The sequence below is a fragment of the Drosophila rhopaloa genome, unplaced genomic scaffold, assembly GCF_018152115.1.
Source record: "Drosophila rhopaloa isolate 14029-0021.01 unplaced genomic scaffold, ASM1815211v1 contig_2, whole genome shotgun sequence".
Classification (NCBI taxonomy): domain Eukaryota; kingdom Metazoa; phylum Arthropoda; class Insecta; order Diptera; family Drosophilidae; genus Drosophila; species Drosophila rhopaloa.
The window spans coordinates 14,347,829-14,366,638 of NW_025335083.1; the positions used below are offsets into that span (position 1 = coordinate 14,347,829).

The following is an 18,810-nucleotide window of genomic DNA, read 5'->3' on the forward strand; positions in this document are numbered from 1 at the left end:
TATTTTGCTTTGTTTATTTTTGGTTCTTGCTGGTATGAGAGGACACAATTAAGAAGAAAGTGGGTCTGTGGAAGTGTTTATTATTTGCTAGGAAAATCAATTAGCTTAAAATTGAGAGCAGTTTGTGAAAATGTTCTACATTAGACAAATGAATGATTTATTTTGACTTAGACTTGCATTTGAGAAAATATAATTACATGGCAAAAGTGGTTTTAATAAAATGAAAAGTAATAGTGATGATAATAACTGTCGGTTTCTTGTTCCAACCTTTTATGCAATAGAAACACTAAAATATATCAGAGGATTAAACGCAAAATTCAACTTCCGGTTCCTGTCGCGATGATAAATGTTTATGTTATGACATGTTTTAAATTTTCAGGTGCATTAGTGTAAAGTGCTTTTTCCTCGCCGAAAAAGATTCAAAAGAATGGCGGTGAAAAATGTCTGTGAATTGTGAGCCAGGCAAGACGAAGAGCTAAAATGCTCTTAACACTTTCCATCTTTTTTTTCCCCTCTTTTATTTCTAAAATTGTTGCCCTTTATGCGGTGGCTTACTTAGTGTGTATATGTGTGGAGTTAACAACCTGACACCTCATATTAAAATGGAAAGCTCATTGAGTAGCAAAGTTGTGTCTATAATAAATTTAAGCCAACGAGGCGTGAATCTACAAATATTACTTTCTTTTTTAAGTTGTTTTAAAGTTGTATTTTACCGAAAACTTTGTTTTCACACATTTGATGGTAAAATGTTTATCGTTAATTTTTAATGATTTAAATGGATTAAATTTTAAAGATAAAGGAACGTATTTAATTTAAAATATTGAAAAATATTCAAAGATAAATATATTTGTTTATTTTTGAGTTAAAACCAGTTTCCATATTTAAATCTTAATTTGTTTTTGTTAAATGAATTAAATATTTAAACAAAAACCAATTGTTGTATAAAGTTTCTTTAAGCTTCTCTGAACTACCATAACTATAATATATATAAATCTACTTATATAAATCTACTAAACCGTAAGCGACACTTTTGTCGCCCATTCGTGTATCCTGCAGCTGTACAATTTATTTTCGAGTATGAGTGCGTGTGTTAAAATTTAGCACAACATTCTTCCAGATGCACCTGCTTCAGTTTCAGGCAGAGCGGCACACTCAACTCCTGCCGCCATTTTACGCATTAAGGCTCTTTTGCGATGGCGCAAAATGCAATTTATACATTTCCGTTAAGCAAGCGAAATTCCAACAATATTTTTTCGCCTCTGCTCCGCCGAGTGCCGACATGTTTTTGCTTTTAGCGGAATGCCATACGGAAGCGACAACATTGTGGTGGATGCCGCACACATCCAACTCCAAACTCAGAAAACACCTCTACCTCTACAACCCCGTCGAAAGCTCCAATCTCTTGTAGTTTGTCAGGGAATTTAAACTAATTAAAATGCTTTCTAAGGGCATTCGGAAATTTCATAAAGCAAGCAAAGGCACAGAAGCAAATCGGATTGCGTTATTTATGGCAATATAGGGCCGCGACTTTTCCTCTTTTGCATTCGCCGCTCTGGGAAATCAAGGAAAAATATTTAATTTTCCAAATCAATAAACACGCTGATTGCATTGCCTGACAATTGGCATCAGCGTGAGAGTGGGGTGGCAATAAATCTGGGCATGTGTAAGCGATGCTTTGGTATTTATTTGCCTTCCACTGCCCGTCTCCCCAGTTATTGGTGGTCAAAAAGGAGCCGAACAACAAGACAAACTGTCAGCTTGCATGTTTTGGAGTGGGAGTGGAAGTGGAAATGGAAGTGGTAGTAGCCGGATGATTTGCCCCCTGCCCTCGGGCACCGAAAAATAATTGAATTCCCCAAATGCCAAAGTGGAATTTTAATTTGCGCTCGACACTTCCTAGTTGGCCTCAAGCCCTCGAAAGTTCGAAGAATTGCTGCCACTGATTGCTGATCAGTATGCAAAATGTGTGCGTGCCAAAATCAGCGCAAAAAACGCTGCGTGGCTGGGTGCAAAAAAAAGGGGGGACAGACATTGTCACACGTACTTTCATTGCACCCCTCGAATTGATGTCTTAGAAAATTAGCAAACGTCTTTCTGCCAAGTGCCGTCTCTCGTGACTTGGCATCTCAACACCTTTTTTAAGCGATTTTCTCTCCTATTTTCCATTTTGCTTTTCCCAATCACTCTCCTTTTTCGAGAATCCTTTACTGCCAAAGCCTGATTGTATGCAATGCATTTTTTATCACCATGTCTGAATGAACGGGTTGCTATTTGTTTAACTGGAAGGTTAATTTAATTTTTGGCTTCAAAAGGTGAGGACAATTGATGAAGGGAAGGCATATTTATTAAGGCACTTAATGACATTGTTTTCAGTTAGAAAATATTTTTTTCTATTTTTATTTTTCATAAATATAATGAGAATTAACTAGAATTTAAATGATCAGCTTGGAGTAAAATAAAATATTAACCCCATTAAATTTTTTTATGTGGTCAGATAATAGTTTCTCGTTAACGAAGACTTTCTGGTTTTATTTTGAAAAACTCGTTTTTGGCAGTGTGTCTTGACCAAACCGACCACCATTTTGGTTTAAAATTAAGCTTCCCCTTTATATATATATCCTTCTCTTTTTGTCGACAGTATCGTGGCATTTATAAACGCATACATATGCATGAGATCATAAAGATTGCGACAGTGTTCGTGTGTGTGTGCGCTTTGTGAGTGCAATGCATTTGTCATAAATGTAAAAAAACGGCAAAAGAAACTCTATAATGGCATACATGTGTGTCCGTCAGTCTCGCTCGCCCCCACTCTATAGCCGTCTCTCTCTGCCGTTCTACCTATCTCACTTCCTCCCACTCTGGGAGTCTCTCGTCAACGGCATAATGAATGCATCCGGCATGCATTGAAAACTTGACTCATATTTCATACCCAAAAAAAAAAGGGAATAAAAGTTCTACGGGTACATTGACCATCTTGTTGGGGCTTCATTGTTGTTGTTCGCCCGGTTGTTGTCAACAAATTTGTTGCATTTCCATGTATGTATGTGTATATGAGATTTAAAGCCAGTTTTTCACATCGTTTTGATGATATTTCATAATCTTTTATGCCACACCAACCACTTCTACAAACAGTACGCATTAAATTGCATTTTAAATCAATTTTTTCACTCGCATTGTGCAAATTAAATGGATTTTTTTTGTTTAAAACACTTTTAAGTGCAGCTCAGACGACTTTGACGTGCGTAGGCCACTTTGAAGTTGATATACATTATGGGATTACAAAACAGAGCTGGCAAATTAATTTTCAATTTTGATATACAATTTGGATGAATTTCAATTTGATGTGTACGAATGTAATGGACAATAAAAACGAGTTGGATTTACATTGTTTACTCTTTTGAATAGGATTGTGAAGGGTTATATGAGCTGCTAATAAATTAAGTGAAATATTTTATAGTGTAATCGGAACATAGAAAAAGTATCAGCTTTGACTGCTAAAACTACAAAGCTTTTTCAGATGAATGGCCATAAAAATCTACAAAGAAGGTATGTTTTTTTTGTATATCCGTTTTATCGTACACATTGACACATTTTATTTTCATTTTATTTCAGAACTATAGAGAGTTTTTCAAATAACTTAGTATCGGTAAACCCCTTTCCTAACTTAAGTCTAACTAAAATGCATAAACCGCCATCAGATTACGAAAATATTTTCAGCTTGTGCTGCTCAACGGGCTGACAAACTGGCTGACATCAACCGCACTCTTCGCGCAATTGTTGGATGCCGACAAAAGGCACGTCAGTCGCCTGCCTGCATTGCAGCCAAGTTGGAATGTCAGAGCAGTAAACGGCAAATGTCTGCTAGACAAAGACGACTCAGCACCAGAGCCCCTCAACCTTTGGTCCTCATCCTGCATTCGGGGCCTTAATTCGTGCATCCACCTGCTGTCTTGCCGAAAAAGCAAAAACAAAAAAACGCAAAGTGCAAGTTCATGTGATATGCAAAGTGGAGTGTATGAGGGAGTTTCTGTGCGGGCTTATATGCATGTGTTCTGCACTCTAAAAAAAACTTCGTTGACATCTTATAAACTTGTTATAGTTAAGTTTTACTTTCATTAAATTTGGCAGTGAAAATTCAATTAAAACTAAACTTTACAAGGGTGCCAAGGAAATCACTTTGGTTTTAAAAACACCTATTAAGGTGTTTAAAAGTTTGCAATAATCTATTTTATATTTCAAAGAACGTATCAATTGAATTGAACGTAATTAAACGATTTCAAAACCGAAGTGATTTTTGGGGTACTCCTGATAGTATTGTAGGTTTCAATGCAATTGGTTGAATATAAAAGATGGTTTGTAATTAAAAAAATTAAAATTATATTTAATTATAAATCAATTTGCCATTTTTAACTTATAAGTTTTCCAAGTGCACAAATGCTGAACAGAAGCTCTGGCAGCGTGAGGCTGATAAAGCGCAGGCACACCAGGGCGTATGTGTGATATGTGGTATATGATCATGATGATGACGATAATAATGATGCCGTTGAAGAATGCTAACTGACTTTTGTGCCTCCTGGAAAATTGAAAACCTATCTGCAGCCCACTCGCTGCTGCTTTTGCTTTTGCTACGGCCTTCCATTGTGATTGAAGCTGCCCGCAGAGAACAAACTTTTTCCAGCCAGACCTATATTGAAGGATATAGCCAATTTTGGCCTTTGTTCCAAAGGAAAATGCGAGGAGGGGCCCTCAACATGTTGCATGTTTTTCGCATGCGCTAGCCCAATGTTGAATGGAATAGTTTTCCCTTTTTTGGGGCTCGGGGAGTCATCGTTGAGTTTTCCACTTAATCCCCACATACGATGCAGTGCATTGTTTATTGTTTGGCCCTCAAAAGGGATGGTCAGCACTTTCCCTTCGACAGCCCCTTTTTGTGTGCGTTTAGCATAAATTAGAAAGTATCGATCGATCTGTGGCGAAATTGAAAAGGGAATCCAGTCGTAGTCGCAAAAAGTTTCAAATCAATAACGAGCTGGGAATGTTTTTTCGGCTAAGCTGCTAACCAACAGAAATTGTAATTTCGATGAGTACTCGTGGATGGCAGAAGCGAAGGAAATTGAGGGGAAAATAAATAAAACTTGTGCCCTACCGCGCTTTCGGTAATTGCAAGAAAATCTCATTTAATCCCAACAAATTCGACTTCATCACGCAAAAAATTATGAAATATTCTCCGTCTCTAGGCAGCAATTGCTTTCGTTTCTTACATATACATTTATCTATATTTATATATCCTTTGCCGTTGTTGCTGGTCTTAAGTTGCCTTTTTGTTTTGCTTGTTTACACATTGTCCCGCTCGCGCCTTTTGGCCAGACAAAAAAAAAAATGAATATAACCAGCAAAAATGGCAGTCAGAAGCATTGGTTGGATATTTAGTATCGTAGTTTCTTTTGCAACATCATCATTTCGGTCTTGTTGCGGTTGGATGGCGGTATTTGTGAGAAAAAGAAGAGCTCAATGAGTTGAATCCGTTGAGTACTAAAATGGGGGTGGATCAAGAAATTGGTCGCTTGGTAACCTTTCTTCTTTTTTTTTGATAACTTGTAAGCCGATTATAATTTAATCGAAAATCTTTTCATATTTAAAATAGGAGTATACAGATAGGAGTATGGCTAGTTAAATACACTTTTAAAATAACATTTGATTAGTCGTCGAATGAAAATGATCGATTACTGTTTTAGAGCCTTTATTCTGAAATGGAACTTTATTTGTATATACAAAGCAATTAAAATAACTAGAATTAGTCAAAAATAATATATACTTAAGATTGTATAAAAAACTTATTCAATTTAATTACGTATTTTTCGATCACCCCTCGAGTTATTTAACTGCTTCCTGAGCTCTTCTGGCCATCGTTTCATGCAGATGAATGCGCGTATTTATGAAAAATGTTGCTGTCATCGCTCTCTGTTGTTTTTATTGCCATTTGCTGAATGTGCTTTCGCCTCCGCTTCGGCTGATGAGAAATAATGTTTGCGGAAAAATAAGATTTGTTTATTTTACGAACGATTGATTTCGTCTTCCGCTGTCCTTGCCGCTCCATTTAGCCAGCTTTTCCCACCCACCGCAGCCGACCACCCACCACCCAACACCCACTTCGGCCACTTGTCCGCGCTTCATTTTGCGCGGCTTAAAAATTAATTATCGCCAAAGTCGGAGACTCATCTAGGACTTGCGTCTGTCATCCGGACAGCCATCAGAGTCATTTATATTTTGGAGGCTTTGCCGAACTTTTTGAAATATCTCATCAAAGTTTTTGTCGTCCTTCGACGTTTTTGTCACTCGACTTAGCTGTGATTTGGACTCGCCCAGTTTATAATTCACTTACCAGGCACCAGAATGAGGAGCAGCATCAGAGAAGTCCAGCAGATGCAGCCACGCCCACTTCGTTGTCCATGGGATCCACACTCCTTGCCCCTCGCCCTCCAATCGTTGGCCATTTGCATATGACGGGTGGCCGCCCCTGGAATAGTCGTCGTCGGCATTGAAGATAGATATTTTTACTATTTTTCTGGCTGTGCGCTATCCTGTGCTTTTGTTATTTCTCTTTTCCAGGATCTTCCTTGGCTTCCGCTCGGGCCTTATAAATATATATTGGCCAATAAATGTCAATTGAATTTGGCCTATTTCTGCAGATGGTTTACCCAGAGGCAGATACTCAGCTGTAATTGTAAGAAAATTTAAGCTTGCGATTAGAATGGATTTATCGAAAGTACGAAGACTACGACTAGAATTAAAACAAGAGAGAACGCTATAGTCGGGTGCCCCGACTATCAGATACCCGTTACTCAGGTAAAGGGAGTGCGAGCGAGATGGAGATAGAAACTTTGATCACGCATAACTTTTTAACGAATGGTCCGATTGGAAAAATTTCTTCTACATTTCGATAGGTATTGATAAAAACAATAAAACTGCATTTTTACTTTTCCTAAATATTTAAATTTTTAAAATCGTATATAAGCGATTGTGGGCGTTAAAGGGGGCGTGGCACCTTTTTGAAACAAACTTGCGCTGCGTAGGAACTCCTAGAATCTGCATGCAAAATGCCAATCTTCTAGCTTTTATAGTTTCCGAGATCTCAGCGTTCATACGGACAGACAGACGGACAGACAGACGGACAGACGGACAGACGGACATGGCTAGATCGACTCGGCTAGTGATCCTGATCAAGAATATATATACTTTATAGGGTCGGAAACGCTTCCTTCTAGCTGTTACATACTTTTGCACGAATACAATATACCCTTTTACTCTACGAGTAACGGGTATAATTAGTGTTTCTCAAAACTTCAATGTTCAATTACATGTCCTTAGCTAACAGGGTTTATATTATAAACCCTATTTCTGATTTATTATTTCTGATATCTGTCGGACATGTTTAATTGTAATCGTATCCGATATGAATATTAAATTGAAAAGCTTGATATTAAATTACTGCAATTTGAATTTCAAAACAAAAAATTCGCTAAACTTCATTGCTTTTTGATTGCCCATTAAATAATTCAGCAAAAATCAGTTAAATAATTCATTAAGTATTGTGGACCAGACCCGTTTTATTTCATTGCGTTCAGCACCATGTGCATGCCCCAACGCTCTTGGCAAATACAGTGATTAATGCAATTAACTGCAGTACTTTAATTAAAAATCGCCTCAAACACAGATGCAGAACAAACACACACACTGAAATCGATTTCATTTGAACACTAATCCGTGGATGTGTTGCACTGAGCAAATGAAAAAATAATAGCATTAAGAGACGGGGCAAAAACTTAATCCAGAGAAAAAATATAAGAAAAATTGGAAGGAAATGCGGAAAATGGGCAAATGGAACATTTGTAAAATAGCTTAAATCGTTGGGTAAGATGTGAAAGAAACAATTGGAAAAATCATCTTAGGTTAAAACCATTTTTTCAATTAAAAAACACATGTTAATGAGAAGAAAGAACTTAATTTATAAGCTGAACTTGATTTTCTTTTTTAAGAGATATTATAAATATTATTTTGGTATTGAAAAATATAAATTTATTTTGAATAGCTAAGAGGGTATAAACAATTTCGGTTTGCCTAAATGAGTTTTATTTTTCGTTCTTTTAAACTTTGGTCTGTTTGCCGATTTCCCCACGCCTTTTATCCAATTCTGATACCCTCTTCCTCTGTTTAAACGAGCATTTCCTAATTGTCTTTCCACTTTACCAAAAAAAAAGGAACCATAGCGAAACTTCAATCCTCAGTTTAATTATTTTTCATTTAAATAAAATTCACACACTCTCATACCCATTGGCATTTACATACACCCACATGCGCCCCATTTTACTTGCTTGTTTATGTCGTAAAAACTTCTTTTCTCTCTTTGTTTTTTCGGCAGCGGCTTCGCTTTTGGCCATTTTCTTTTCACTCATGCCACTTTTACAGTCGTTTGAAACAAAAGTGACACGAACACACTCACACACGTTGGCCAAAATCCCTTCAATAAATTAAATACCCTTGTATCGCTGCTGTTGGGTATTTCGGGCGATTAATTATAAGATTAACCAACTTTTCCTTCGAACAATCAAAAATAGTATCTTAAATGCATATTATCCATTTTACAGCAAATTCTTTCTTGTCTTTTTATTGACGAAAATAAATATATTAAAATCAAAATATGAAATATATAATATACAAAAATATATTTTGTGGAGAAGGGAAACGTTTTAATAAGGCTCTTTCATTTCTTCTTTCTTTTGTTTTATATATTTTGAAGTTATCCTTTTGGAAATAGGATGGCAAACTTTGGCATTCAAACTGTTACCAATGCCAAAACATTAGACAAAACAACTTAAGAGAAGAAACACGTTGAAGGAAGATTGCCCTCACACTGCATTTAAGGTAATGAGCACATACAAAATGCAATTAAAAGCTTGTTGCCAAAAATGCAATTTTACGTATCTTTTTCTTTTCTCCCTACAGAAAACACATAAAAACATACGTACATAATTGTGTATGTATGTTTTTAAGCTTGGACTTTGCAGTTTGCGCACAGCATGCAAAACATTAATGCATTTTATGGCCCCCAACCGACAGCGAATGCTTTTAACGATGCCACGGTAAACCTGTGAACTGAAAACCCTAAACGTGAAAATGGCTACTGTAAAAATTTGTTTTAAAAGATTAGTAACAAATTAAAAACTTTTAAGGAAGGATATGACTGAAAATTAATATTGAAGGCTATTAATATTTATTTTTGAGATGATTGTATTCTATTCTAAAATTATTTGGCAAAACGCAGTTGGAGATATATTTTATAATACCCTTTAATAGAGTAATACAATTATAAACTAAAGTTCCTTGTCTTTTTATATAGAGAAATTTTAAGCCTCCAAAAATTTTTTAACAAACTTTTCTGCCAATTAAATTTGTCGTTTAGTTTGTAGTTAACAACAAAGGTATGTCATGTCAAAGGTATGAAACAAAATTGAAATTCAAAGCCTTAAAAATCCTTATTTTAATCATTCGTTAGTATAATGGTATATAAATGTCTAAAGAAACCTTTTCTTTCGGCTTTTTCCAAGTGCGTAATCTCTGCTTTTAAAGCTCTGCAAACATACAAAACGAATACACTTGAAATATTTTGTATTTTCTTTGTAAAACACCGCTTCCATTATGCAATGTGTAATGTATTGTAAGTAAAATTCTATTCTATCTCTTTTCTATTCTATCTTTTCAGTTTTTGCATCTCATGCAGTTCATTGGCCCTGGTGATTTCCATTCTATTTTCATTTTGCCTTACTTTTTTCATCCTTACATCTCCTTGGTTACGGTTCACTTATTTCATTTGGCTTGATACCTTGTGGTATTTGAATTGTTTGCACAATTTATTTCAACTTCGGGTTCGGAAGTGAAGTTGGAAACGAGACCCAGTATGACAAACATTTTTGTGCCGATTTGCTCGCCTAGTTTTGTGGGTCAAGTGGAGCATAGGCAAACGTGTGTATATATGCAAATGTATCCCTCTCTGTGTTTGAGTGGATGAAACCACCAACTGCAATTACGAGCAGATCAAAGTGTTTCCATCAGATTAACGTTGTGGCAACATGTGCTTTGTATGATGAATATGTTGACTGCTGATCACTAAAGTTGGTTAATCTTTGATTAAGTTAAGGCACTTTTTAAACTTGTTTTATTTGTAACGAAGAAGAAAAAAATGTTAAATTAATTATAGGTACTTTGAACTTTTCAATATTTTTAAATAAATTAAGAGTTTATTAACTTTCCTTAAAAGTAAACTACGCTTTATAACTTTTAGTGCAAAAAGTTAGGAACAAAATCAAATTAATTCTAAAAGGATTTTATTTAGATATTCTTTGATTTGATTTTCAATGCTTTTTGTGTAAGTTTAAATTAGGTGCTATTGTTGCATCCAGCTTAATTAGCGCAATAGAACAATCATGCATGATCATAAATGGTTAATTTGTGATTAATGGAATCGAATAACGCGATGCCGGGGCTTATAATAAAATCACCTGAAATCATTAAGCCCACAGGCAAGGCCCTTATATCAATAGGTCAATCAAGCGCACCATTCATTGTTCTCTGACGCCTTGCAACCCGTTCCCCCGAATTCCATAGAAATTCACCTGGTTGGGTGTGCTCACGTCATCGTTGTCGTGCAGCTGGCAACCTTTCTTAGACCGCAAAAACTCATTACGACTACCCCTCGCCCAATCCTCACTCCCTTCGTGCGCTTCTTTGCACTGGCTGTCTCTGTCGCTCGCTGCGTTTTTGCTATTTCGCAATTAAAACTTTCATTAAAGTAATTAAAAATTGCAACAAAATAAACAAAAATACAATCGAAATCTGCAAGGTCTGGCAAGGGAGGGGATTTTGTTTTTTCGGTGACGGCGGAGGGGGCAGCAGAATTTGACAGACACACAAAAATGCAGTTAAAAACCACCCAAAAAAGGGGGTGGCTGGAACAAAGACAAAAGTGTGACAAATATAAACAGGGGTATAAATAAAATGGTTAAGTGCTGGCTGGCTGGCTGGCTGACTGCCTGGCAGGGGGATATAATAAAATGTGGTAATTGTAAATAAGTGGAAAATGAGTGCCGGGTCTGAGGGAGCTGTGTCTATTGCATTTGGCGGGATAACATTTTAAATTCAAATTAAACGACCGGCAAAGCCACAAAAGGATTGACATGAAGTTAGTGCCACCAGGCAGGAACAACAAAAAGGGAAAATGCGGCAACTTGACTAAAGGCAACCACAGCTCTAGTTGGCAGCTGTCGTAGTTGCACCAGCAGTTTACCATCTATTGTTTTATTTGAGCTTGACATTTGCATGGCAAATACGAAAAATAAAGGGCAAAAAGGTGGAGTTCGACTTGTAAATAAAACCATTCGTTGGTTTGCTAGTCTTCAATTAATTTCCAAATAATTTGAAAGTAAGCACAGAAGCAAAAAAATAATAAATAGCAATAATTCCTCTCGGTTCCAAAAGAGCAATCATTGTTCTGATGGTTTTTCTCTAAGGCTGCATTTAGCCAAATTAATTTCATCTCTTGATACTTGATGCATATAAATTGGGAAATCAGGCGATTAAATCTGAAAGACTGGACTATTAAATTCGAATGCCGTTGAATTGAGGTCACATTTAAAATATTTAAAATGTTTTTGTGTCGAAAAATACTAAATATTTGGATTTTATTGTCATGGATTATGCCAGACCTAGTTGGAAATATTTTAATAATTGAACTGACTTATAGAAAATAAAGAGACTGCTTTTTCTCAAAAGCTTTGCGATGTATAATAATAAAACAATTAATATCATGAGTAAACTTTAAGAACTCAATTGCAAGAGTACACTTTACAGAAATTTCTCGGGGTTCAATTCACAAATATTTGTGAATATGAAATATGAAAGGAACATATTTTCAAATTCATATTTACATCTCACATGTGGGAAATTTGATGCCTCCGCCGTGTCTTCGGGACGGAAATAAAAGATTTTACAAGACAGTGCCTTCTCCCTTGGGATTTTCCGCACATTCTTCAGCAGGCAAACAACTTAGCCCGGCCCAAACTCACTCCGCCGAGGAAAACGTTTAAAGGCAACTTGACACGCCGGCAAATAAAATCTAAACTTCTTAAAGAAACCCTCATCTTTCCCCCCTGAATCCGCTGAGGGGTCGATGAAGCTAAAAACGAATACGAAAAGCAGTAAAAAAAATGATAAACGCTTCAACTGATGACACATTCAGTTTCACACACGAACGACTTTCAATTTACATTTGATGTTTTATGTTTCGCAGCATTTACCAAACGAAAAGCGAAGAAAAACCGAATGAAGCCAACGGGGGATGGAGCGAAAAGAAAAAGAATCACTCATACGCACCCACGCACATGAGGATTGGCGCCCGACGTTTGACGCCGCATGGCAAAGCGCTTAGAAAAGAAATAGCACAAAAAAATACTGGGACCCAGACCAAGTAGAACTTACCAAAAGGCAGTAGCTCGAAGGAGTGGAGGCAGGAGTGTTCTACTGACGACAACGGTGCCAAAAGGACAAAGTGCGGGGAAGCAGGCAGCGTTGGGTAAATAAACGAAAAATATTTTGTACTTCAAATAGAAATAGAAAAGCCAAAAAAATCAAGAGCTTAAGCGAATAAGCCTTAAGCCAGATGCCCTTTATTAACCATTACATCATAATCCTTGAAAACTAACGGATTTTATATTTCTAAAATTATATATTCAAGATTCTGCTTTTACAAAAAAATACAAGAAAATGAAATACTTCGAATAGAGTATTAAAAGTTTTTACAGAACAAGAAACAAAAAAACCCGAAGTCGGTTGGAAATTTAGAAGAACACCTAATTTTCAACAAGATCAAAAAATCTTGATTTATTTTTAAGAAAGTTGATTTTAGACTTTGATTGGTCCGCTTTATAGAATTTTTGGTTGTAAACTTCATTTTAATATCCACTAAATATTTTCGAATTTTGTAATAAGCTCGTTGTCATGCAAATAACAAGTTTAAACAATGTCCACTCTACATCCTCGAATAGCCAACCAAATTACTTTCTAGCCCGCAAAACCAGCATGAATTTCCGAAAAGAAGAAAAAAACTTCTTCCAACTTGTAATAAGCAGCACTCAAGGATATTTCTTACATATTGACAACTTCGTAGTGTAAACTTTTCAATGGTCACTTGTGAGCGTTTCCCCGAAAACCGATGCTTGACAAGTTGCCTCTTTTGAGATCGGCCACAAAGGCACTTCAGATGGAGGCCCACAAAATAGAAGAGCCGCACTCAGCATGCGGTCAGCAAAAAACAAGAAAGTAAAACAAAAGCACCCAGAAAGCAGTTTGAGCAGAAATTGCCCATAACGAGCACTTGACCAAGGACAAAATGTGAGATGCCAAAGTTCAGAGGAATTCTGCAGGCATCTTTTGTATACCTTTTTCTCGGCATAAGTATCTGTATCCGTGGCAAATAAATTTAAAGCGCTCGAAACGAAAAAAGCGATGCACTTAAAGACCCCACATTTGTCTCAATGAAGGCCGGAGTCACATAAGTAACGTTTAGTTCTCTTTTTACCTAATTTATACAGTTTACACTGGGCGGCTGTCTCGATGTCCAATGTCCGATGTCCTGAGGTCTCTGCGGTCCACCATTTATGTCCGGGTCCGGCTGTGGAAGCCATATAATTGCGCTTATCTCTTGGCGCACACTCAAGTGGCCCGGCTCAATATGTTTTTGGAGTGAAATGAAGTGCCCATCGTGTCCACTTGGAGAAAAAAAGGCGGGGAGTGCGGCAAAGAGGCTGTGGAAATGGAATCCCGGTAGGAATTTTTGTATTTGATTTAAAAGGAAATACCTTTTTTAGCAGAAAACCTCTCTTGTTTACCCTGCTGTTTTTCTTTTTCCTCGGTGCTTCCTTTTTTTGTGGTGACATTTTTATACTCTGTGTGTGTGTGCAAGTGCTTAGGGCTGCGAGGGGATAACTTTTTGGCATGCTACCAATGAGATTATCTTAAGTGGGGTGTTGTTTTTCGGTTCTGGGGAAGGTGGAGAACCCTCAATTGCAGTCTTGAAGCTGGGTTTCCGTTTTTTGTGTCTGTATAGAACAAGAAATGAGTTTCGCAATAGTTTTTAACTGTCTGGGGGGTCTGTGGTTTCTTTTTCTCCGGCTGCGGGATGTTAGGTAAATCGATGTAAATTGCTTTTTAAAGAAGTTGAATGAATAAATTATGTGCTCAAATAGAAGGCCAAATAGGAGAAGATTCATTGTCAATATAAATAGTAGGGACTTTCGGAAAGAGTTTCTATTGAATGAAAAAAGGTTCAAGAAAGTCAAATTAAAAGCAATTATTTAGAGAAAACATAAGTTTAACTTAAATTCTCTCCTCCGGAATACATGGTCGAATCAGTCTAGCAATGATTTAGTTATAATTAGATTTTAAATCTTTAATAAACACAAATCTTAAATAATAATAATTAAGTTGAGATGTTTATCCTGTAAAATAATTCTCCATACTAGCTCTTTTATGACCGAATATTCAAGCCATTTAGTAAACGATTTAATACTCCGTTTAAACGAATAGAATATTTATTGTCAAAGTTAAATTTTCTATCGTTTTTCGATACATCCTCGCCCAGGTCTCTCTGTTTTGCTGAGAGTGCATCTTTTGAAAGCCTCAAGTGTGAACACACATTATAATAAACGCCTCAATTGTTGTGCAGTCATCTGTGTAATTTATGTTTAGCTAATGTTCAGGGATCGATGAGCTTGTCAGCTTTTGTGAATCACAACGCCCGCAGACGCACACGAGGTCCTGTATCCTATATCCTGTCCCGCACACACATGCCCTTACATTAACCCCCCGAAAACCGAAGGAAGCTGGAAAATGACGTTAAGGTTGCTTCGTTGAGTCTAATAGACTTTCATGTCTGCCTCGACATCGCCGTTGCCCCAGTTTAGAGCAGGTCCTGTGAAAAATCCTTTCGCCATCCAGACCCCATCTCCCACATTTTGCTGGTGTTATTCTCCCCAGAGTCCTCGTTTTTTTTTAGACATGTTTCAATGATTTCTTATTTTTGCCAGAGGGGCGAATCTGTTGCGCTGCTGTTTTGTCGTTAGAGAAATTCAATTTTTTTTTATTTGTCGCTCCGATGTTAAATCATTGATGTGTGAAATTTGTGAGCTCCGCCAGAAGGAGAGCAGCATCAACAACTTGACTTTGATCGATTTTTAAGGCAGTTTCTCTAGCCCACTTTGATTCGCCTTCTGCCTTTCTAGCTGGTCTTAAATTTCTTCACATCAAGTGGGCCCTGAAAAGAATTTTCCAGACTCTGGTCCCCGTAATCTGAAGTCAGCTCATTCCAGTCTAGTTACTTGTTTTGTAAACAGCTCGTACGCTTTCACCAGTACTTAAACCAAAAGCCCGAAAAAATTCCGTGTTCAACAAAATTGGAAATCTTTTCTTAAACGGAACTCTTGCCTGAAACTAACTGTGAGTTGGGATTATTCTAGTGGTGTTTCAGCTAATTTCTCGAGCAGCTTATCCTCTAAAGATGTGCTGCCAAGGAGCCTGTGGATCGGTATCTTATGCCCTGGCCTACGGACCCGTTGGTCCCGCTCTGCCGGCCATGAACTATGCCAACTGCTGCTGCGGCCCCAATCCGCCCTGTGGTCCCTGGACATGTCCGCCCAACAGGTGTTGTTGCGCCGGCGAGTGGGGCTGCTTCGGACCCTTCTACTGAGCACGAGTCCAAGGAGGACTCCCAAGGAGTCGATCATGGAGTCCAGGAAACCCGAACAGAATAGGACGTGGAATTTTTTTGTGCTTTTGGTTTGAACCTTGTTACCTTCTGTACAGGGTTTTTTTTTAAGCAAGCAATAAATTAATGTATTAAACATAAAAAATTATTGGTTTGGTAAGCAGAGGGTAATTGAGAGATAGTAATTCCACATTTCCGACCAAATTTTCCAAAACTGGCTTCGCAGAAAAGTGACGCCTGCACTTCTAAGCTCATAATGATTGTGATTCGAAAAATGGCTTCGCAGAAAAGTGTCTAAAAGCGGCACGTCTAAGCTCATAACCTTTCTTACAGACATCCGATTTTAAAGTGGCATACTTCTAAATGATTGTGGGTAAATTCTCTAAAAAACTGCTTTTACAGTTTGGTTTGTAATTTTTGGACGGTTTTTCGTCATTCTTATAATGCTAATCACTTTTTGGCTTGCATTTTGGGGTCGTTATGGGATACGGATGCTTCTCTAAAAATCTGCGTTCTCATTTTTATACCCTTGCAGAGGGTATTATAATTTTGGTCAAAAGTGTGCAACGCAGTGAAGGAGACATCTCCGACCCTATAAAGTATATATATTCTTGATCAGGATCACCTCCTGAGTTGATATAGCCATGTCCGTCTGTCCGTCTGTCCGTCTGTCCGTCTGTCTGTCCGTCTGTCCGTCTGTCCGTCTGTCCGTCTGTCTGTTTCTACGCAAACTAGTCTCTCAGTTTTAAAGATATCGAATTGAAACTTTGCACACACCCTTCTTTCCTTTGCACGCAGTATATAAGTCGGAACGGCCGGGATCGGCCGACTATATCCTATAGCTGCCATATAACTGATTGATCGGAAATGCCATAACTTTGGTGTTTGTAAAGTTAGGAAGTTGGGATTTTCTATGGGTCTTATATTTGGCCAATCAATCTGACCTACCAAATTTCATAAGGATCGGCCGACTATATCCTATAGCCGCCATATAACTGATTAATCGGAAATGCCATAACTTTGGTGTTTGTTAAGTTAGGAAGTTGGGATTTTCTATGGGTTTTATTTTTGGCCAATCAATCCGACCTACCAAATTTCATAAGGATCGGCCGACTATATCCTATAGCTGCCATATAACTGAACGATTGGAAATGCCATAACGTTGGTGTTTTTAAAGTTAGGAAGTTGGGATTTTTTATGAGTATTAAGAATGCATCATATGAATAATTTTGGAGAATATAATTTACAGAGTATTCTGCAAGGGTATATCAACTTCGGCTCCGCCCGAAGTTAGCTTTCCTTTCTTGTTTTTTTTTTTTTTGGGTCGATTTTTAATAATTTTCCAAATTTTCGCAAAAGTGTCCAAAACTGGCACGTCTAAGCTCATAACTTTTCTTACAGACATCCGATTTCAAAGTGGCATTTATCTAAATTATTGTGGTTTAATTCTCTAAAAATCGGTGTTCTCACTTTTTTTTTATTTTTCGTCATTTTTAATGATGAAAATTTTCAAAAACAGAAAAATTACTTCTACAAGTAACCAATTTATATTTCCCCCAATATAAAGAACGTTTATTAGCTAGAGGATTTTTAATTTAGTCCATGTGTAGTACAAAAAAAGCAGCACTTCATAATTTGGTCCCTTTCCTATCTACAATTATTCAATTTGTCTTTATCCTTAGTTATTTTCCTTCTTCTGACTGCTATCCAAAGTGCATAGCTGGGCATCCAGTGGGGACAGGATGTGTGGTACATAGCAGTTATTAGTGTTCTTCTTGCGGCTGGTATCAAGGACATAACACTTGTCGCAAGGTCCGCAGGGTGTGGGTATGAAGTCTCGGCCAGTGAAACGCAGTGTGGATAGGGGTGGATTGTTGCAGGCTAGATCGTAGGAGGCACAAGCCCAGCCGCCGCACATGGTTACGATTTGGATGCCACAACTGCATAATTAAGGGATAAAATAAAACAAAAAAATTATATAACTAAAATATTATAATTGTAGGGTTAATTGTTAAATTAATTAAAATAAAAAATTTGAAATGAACTAGGTTAAAGTAATTAAAAATAAAATAAAAACTTACCCCGCTGGAAGTGTAAGGTGTATGATGTTGTTCCGACAACTAATGGACAGGGACTGAATTGTGATTGTTTGATGGCTGACAGTTGGCAGTTTTCAGGGCACACTTGGTGTGCTGGTTCATGAGACTAGAGATTTGTGGAGCCACTCGATTCTGTGGTCACTCCAGGACAACGGATCCCGCCTAGCATCCGCAGCAGCCGCCGCAGCAACCGCCGCAGGCGGAGCAGTCGTTACATGGACCACATGGCGTGGGTGCGAAACAGCGGCCAGTGAATCGAAGTGTCGACAGCCGCGGATTGCAGCAGGCGATGTTGTAGGAAGCACAGGCCCAGCCACCACACATCTTGACTATGTTTGGTTTGGGTTTTTTTCAAATTTAAACTATCTGTATTTTCTTCTTGTAAGTTTAGTTTTTGCCTGGAGCGGACACAAAATCGAGTGTTTGGTGCCGAAGTGGAAAACGAACTGAAGTTGACTGGCCAAACGGCTACCGAAGGCGATTTTCCGCTCTGACAGCTGTTGACAATCTCATCGAAGCCTCCCTCGGGCTACCAACTGCCTACGCTTCGTTAATCTGGGCTAAAATGGAAACTGGCTAAATCGCAATAAGAAAATGGGTGGCACCATCGAGCACAAGTATGTTGATAAAGCTCAACTGGATGAAACATTAGACAAGGATTTTATGTTGAATACCGACAAAATAGAATTAAATATAGAGATGATAGTTTAAAATTTTTCAAATGGGATGTATTCAAAATATTTATAGAATTTAATGTTTCTAGAGTTTTTAAAATAACACTTATATTTTAATAATAATTTTCATCTATAAAAGCACAATTTGTAATACTATAGAATGGTTATGGAATGTAAATTGAAGTTTTTACGAGCCGAACTTAATTTTGTAGTTAAACAAAAT

The 18,810-nt window shown here is 37.4% G+C and overlaps 4 protein-coding genes across 5 annotated transcripts in view; 1 reads left to right on the forward strand and 3 right to left on the reverse strand.

The window, feature by feature from the left end:
* LOC108039701 overlaps window positions 1-18,810 on the reverse strand; it is a 47,955-nt gene that overhangs the window by 25,335 nt on the left and 3,810 nt on the right. The window contains exon 2 of the mRNA XM_044460141.1: window positions 6,383-6,716. Coding sequence (XP_044316076.1) covers window positions 6,383-6,539 — 157 coding nt within the window. The 5' untranslated portion in view covers window positions 6,540-6,716. The remainder of the gene's footprint in view (window positions 1-6,382; window positions 6,717-18,810) is intronic.
* Window positions 15,411-15,959, forward strand: LOC108043502 (male-specific sperm protein Mst84Dc). Of its 2 annotated transcripts, none has more exons than XM_017122248.2 (2): window positions 15,411-15,546; window positions 15,594-15,959. In XM_017122248.2, the coding sequence occupies exon 2, from the start codon at window positions 15,608-15,610 to the stop codon at window positions 15,794-15,796; it is 189 nt and encodes a 62-aa protein (XP_016977737.1). In that variant the 5' UTR covers window positions 15,411-15,546; window positions 15,594-15,607; the 3' UTR covers window positions 15,797-15,959. The 2 variants fall into 2 exon arrangements, with proteins under 2 accessions (XP_016977737.1, XP_016977738.1); XM_017122249.2 differs by having other exon boundaries at window positions 15,412-15,546; window positions 15,608-15,959.
* Window positions 17,386-18,075, reverse strand: LOC108049299. The gene is made up of 2 exons (XM_017130437.2): window positions 17,896-18,075; window positions 17,386-17,754 (listed from the first exon to the last, which is right to left on the reverse strand). Exon 2 carries the CDS (start codon window positions 17,730-17,732, stop codon window positions 17,493-17,495), a length of 240 nt encoding a protein of 79 aa, XP_016985926.1. The 5' UTR covers window positions 17,733-17,754; window positions 17,896-18,075; the 3' UTR covers window positions 17,386-17,492.
* On the reverse strand, window positions 18,075-18,372 carry LOC108049301 (male-specific sperm protein Mst84Db). The gene has a single exon (XM_017130441.2). It carries the CDS (start codon window positions 18,235-18,237, stop codon window positions 18,076-18,078), a length of 162 nt encoding a protein of 53 aa, XP_016985930.1. The 5' UTR covers window positions 18,238-18,372; the 3' UTR covers window position 18,075.

Bases quoted from the DNA above. Each gene is read 5' to 3' on its own strand.
- LOC108049301 (XM_017130441.2), bottom strand. From the start codon at position 18,237: ATGTGTGGTGGCTGGGCCTGTGCTTCCTACAACATCGCCTGCTGCAAT.
- LOC108043502 (XM_017122248.2), top strand. From the start codon at position 15,608: ATGTGCTGCCAAGGAGCCTGTGGATCGGTATCTTATGCCCTGGCCTAC.
- LOC108049299 (XM_017130437.2), bottom strand. From the start codon at position 17,732: ATGTGCGGCGGCTGGGCTTGTGCCTCCTACGATCTAGCCTGCAACAAT.